Here is a 3153-nt window from a genome sequence, read left to right as displayed (position 1 = left end):
ATTCAGCCTCTGGACTACTTCAGTCATCTGATCAGCTCCTCAACTCTTTGCAAAAGTGAGAATTTCCGAGCTGCACAGCTCTTGACCCTCAGCGTCTGCACTCTCTTCCTCTTACAAAGGCCTGGGCTCCTTTTCTTCTGCTGGGCCCCTGAGGTCAATGTCTGTCCACTACCCAAAGATCTCCAGTGCAAGCCTAGGCTGCACCAAGATTTGCTTCAAGTAGAAGGGGGCCACACACCTGCTTTCTGACTCACAATAGTAACCGATCTGGGAATCTCAAATATCGAGTTTGGGGGCCGAAATAGGAAGATTAGAAGTCTGAGATAAACTATCCCCCACTCCTGCCCCTGGAAGGTAGGGTACCCTCAGGAATAGGGGTCTATAGAAGAAGGGTGTAGGTTCTTTCTGCCAGGTATCGCTCTCCTAGGGAAGGTGGCCAACCCTGGAACTCCCCAGCCCCAACCCAACTCCCTGATTCGTATCCATGCCCCACTGTCCTTTTCTGGCATTTGTCTTGGTTACAAGCCTGGTTTTCCTTAAACATACATTAAAAAGGGAATTTTTTTATAGAAACTCCATGCTTTATTATTATTTTATTATCATTGTTGTTGCGTATGATCGTGGGTATGGGCATGCCAGGACGTGTGTGTGAAGGGAGTCAGCTCCTGCCTTTCACCTCGTTCTGAGGCAGTATCTCTCTTGATACTTCTTCTGGGCTGTATTTTCTAGCCTAACTTGCCCACAAGCATCCAGACAAGTCCCCAACCTCCACCGCCTACCCTACCCTGAGAGTGCTGTGATTACACGCCACCACATCCGGTTTCTTCATAGGTTCTAGGGATTGAACTCAGGTTACTGGGCAAAGGCTTTTACTTGCTGAACCCCTTCATTGACCACAAGATATGCCACCCTTTAGACAATCACCTGGATGTAATCTTCAGATAAATAATAAACTAATAAACTCTCTCTCTCTCTCTCTCCAGGTCTCACTGTGTAGCCCCAGCTGGTCTGCCTACCTCTGCCTCCTAAGTGCTGGAATTAAAGGTGTGTGCCACCTTTGCTAGCTTTCTTAGACACATCAGGACCACTTGCCCAGGGAATGATGCTGCCCAAAGTAGATTGGACCCTCCTACATCAGTTAACAATCAAGATAATCCCCCACAGACATGCTCACAGGTCAATCCGATCCGGGCAGCTCCTCAGCTGAGACTTCCTTCTCAGGAGGCTCTAGGCTGTGCCAAGTTGGCAGTTAGGCTAGCTAGAATACTACCCTAGCAACTTTCATGATTCATTCACATGGTGGAAGTAACTGCAGAGGACCCCTGTCCTACCTACATCCCTCTGGTCACCCCTGTATCTCTCTAGAGACTGGTATACCCCGTGATGCCCATCCTTACTGCACCTAGAAATGAGTTCCTCCCAACCACTGCCCACACCAATTCGATCTGTGAAGTCTCCATGTCCCTCTTACCCTGCCCACACCAATTCGATCTGTCATAATCCCTGAGCCCCTGAAGGTGAGCCTGATGCTTAGTCCCTCCTGGGACCAGCCAGCCCTGCAAGACTGCAGCTGGAATTGGGGGTGCAAACACATAACATCCAACCTGATGGTATGTCTCTGGCAGAGCCTTCAAACAAGGATGAGCCCACAGACAAGAGGCTATCCACACCCCCCTCAGGTAGGTGTCCTAACCCTGTCCCCAGGCTTCTTAGCATCCCAGCTGCTCCTAATGCCATGGAGCCAAGTGCTGGCCACCTGGGACCTTTCACCCTTAGCCCTTCCTGAACTTGCTCACCAGACGTCACTGCCCAGGAGGGTGTGGGGTCAGCGGGTGGTGAACAATGGACATCGTAGGACTGTGAACCAGGGAGGATATAGTAAAGGACCAGTGTGGCAAACATCACCCCTGACTACTCCTGCCCGCTTCAGACGCACTGATCCAGCCCAAGAGAGCTCCACTAGAGGACGGGCCTGAGACCCTCGTGGGAGTCCTGGTCGCTGTCATCCTGATCTTGGGACTCACAGGAATCGGCACACTAATCTGCTACAGGCGCTACCGTTCAAGAAGTCCCTGTGGATATGTACTTCAGTGACTGACCTGAGGTACGGGTGGGGTCTTTCTGGGTCCTTACTTCGTACCTTCTTGGGGTGTCCCCTGAGTTCTGCTTCAACAGGGGTTCAGAGGGATCATGGAGGTCACACAGGGCCAAGACCCCAGGTCCCACAGCAAGGACTTTTTCTGTCTTCTAATAGCAAAGAACATAAGTCCTGAATTGGGTTTGCAAGGATCATTTGTTCTCGGGGCTCTATTCTGACCCTCGGACAGCTTGGGGAGCAGCATGCAGTCTATAATCCTCAGGATCTTCTCGGGACTCTTGGGAACTTGTGTTTAGAAGCAAACCTGTGGTTTCTGATCCAGGGTGTTTCAGACTTTTTGGCACCCTGGAAGTAAGTTCACTGTGGGCTTAGACCCAGGTTCTGCTGGGAGGAGAAGTGTGAGAACAAGGTGGGTGTTCCCAGCTTAGGTGGTATCACCGTGTCTGAGACGATGGACCACCTGTGCACGCCTGTGCTTCCCTGGACACAGGACTGAGCTCAGGGGCTCACCCTCCCCCTTTCCTTTCATCTCTCCCTGTCTATATAAGGAGGTTCTAAGTCTGTGGGCCAGCGGAAGCTGAAGGAGCTGCCAGCGGAGCTGATTCCAGAGAGAGGCCACCAGGATGGGCATGTCATGTTCTTAGCCCTTGGCAGCTGCTACAACTCTCTGGAACCCAAACACCATGGAGCCATTATCATATGCTTGGCAGAGCAAAAGACTGTTTATGTTTGCTGGGCACAGAACTTTCCCAAGGGTGGAACCCTTGGTTCTATGTAGAGGAGGGGAGAGTGACTCACTGAGGAAGGGCCTTGGAAGCTGGAGAACATCTGGGCATCTCTCATTCACATGAACAAGAAGACAGCTGTGGCACAAATTCTAATTAGTATTAATAATAAAAACCTGGAATCAGATCCAGGGTTAAGGCTGAAAGATCAGAGAAGCAGAGCAGCCAGCCGCTAGGGAGTTCTTACCTCTACCAATGCCCAGACCAAAGGGGTAATCAAAACCTCGGACTGCATCCGTCTCTATGAAGCCTTAGACTGCATTCTCAGAA

The 3153-nt window shown here is 50.9% G+C and overlaps 1 protein-coding gene across 2 annotated transcripts in view; it reads left to right on the top strand.

Annotated features, from left to right (window-relative positions):
- The window catches only part of LOC101982660 (secreted and transmembrane protein 1A-like), a 12822-nt gene extending 9984 nt beyond the window's left edge, over positions 1 to 2838 (top strand). The window contains exons 4-6 of one of the 2 annotated variants that reach the window (XM_026780816.1): positions 1626 to 1679; positions 1931 to 2104; positions 2647 to 2838. In XM_026780816.1, the coding sequence (XP_026636617.1) occupies positions 1626 to 1679; positions 1931 to 2094 (218 nt within the window). In that variant the 3' untranslated portion in view covers positions 2095 to 2104; positions 2647 to 2838. The remainder of the gene's footprint in view (positions 1 to 1625; positions 1680 to 1930; positions 2105 to 2646) is intronic. The other variant, XM_005350952.2, reaches the window with a different exon arrangement.
- Positions 2839 to 3153: the final 315 nt, after the last annotated feature.

Source organism: Microtus ochrogaster, chromosome 7 (assembly GCF_000317375.1).
Source record: "Microtus ochrogaster isolate Prairie Vole_2 chromosome 7, MicOch1.0, whole genome shotgun sequence".
Taxonomy (NCBI): Eukaryota; Metazoa; Chordata; class Mammalia; order Rodentia; family Cricetidae; genus Microtus; species Microtus ochrogaster.
The sequence above is the reverse complement of the archived record's forward strand: the minus strand, read 5'-3'. Positions and strand labels throughout refer to the sequence as shown.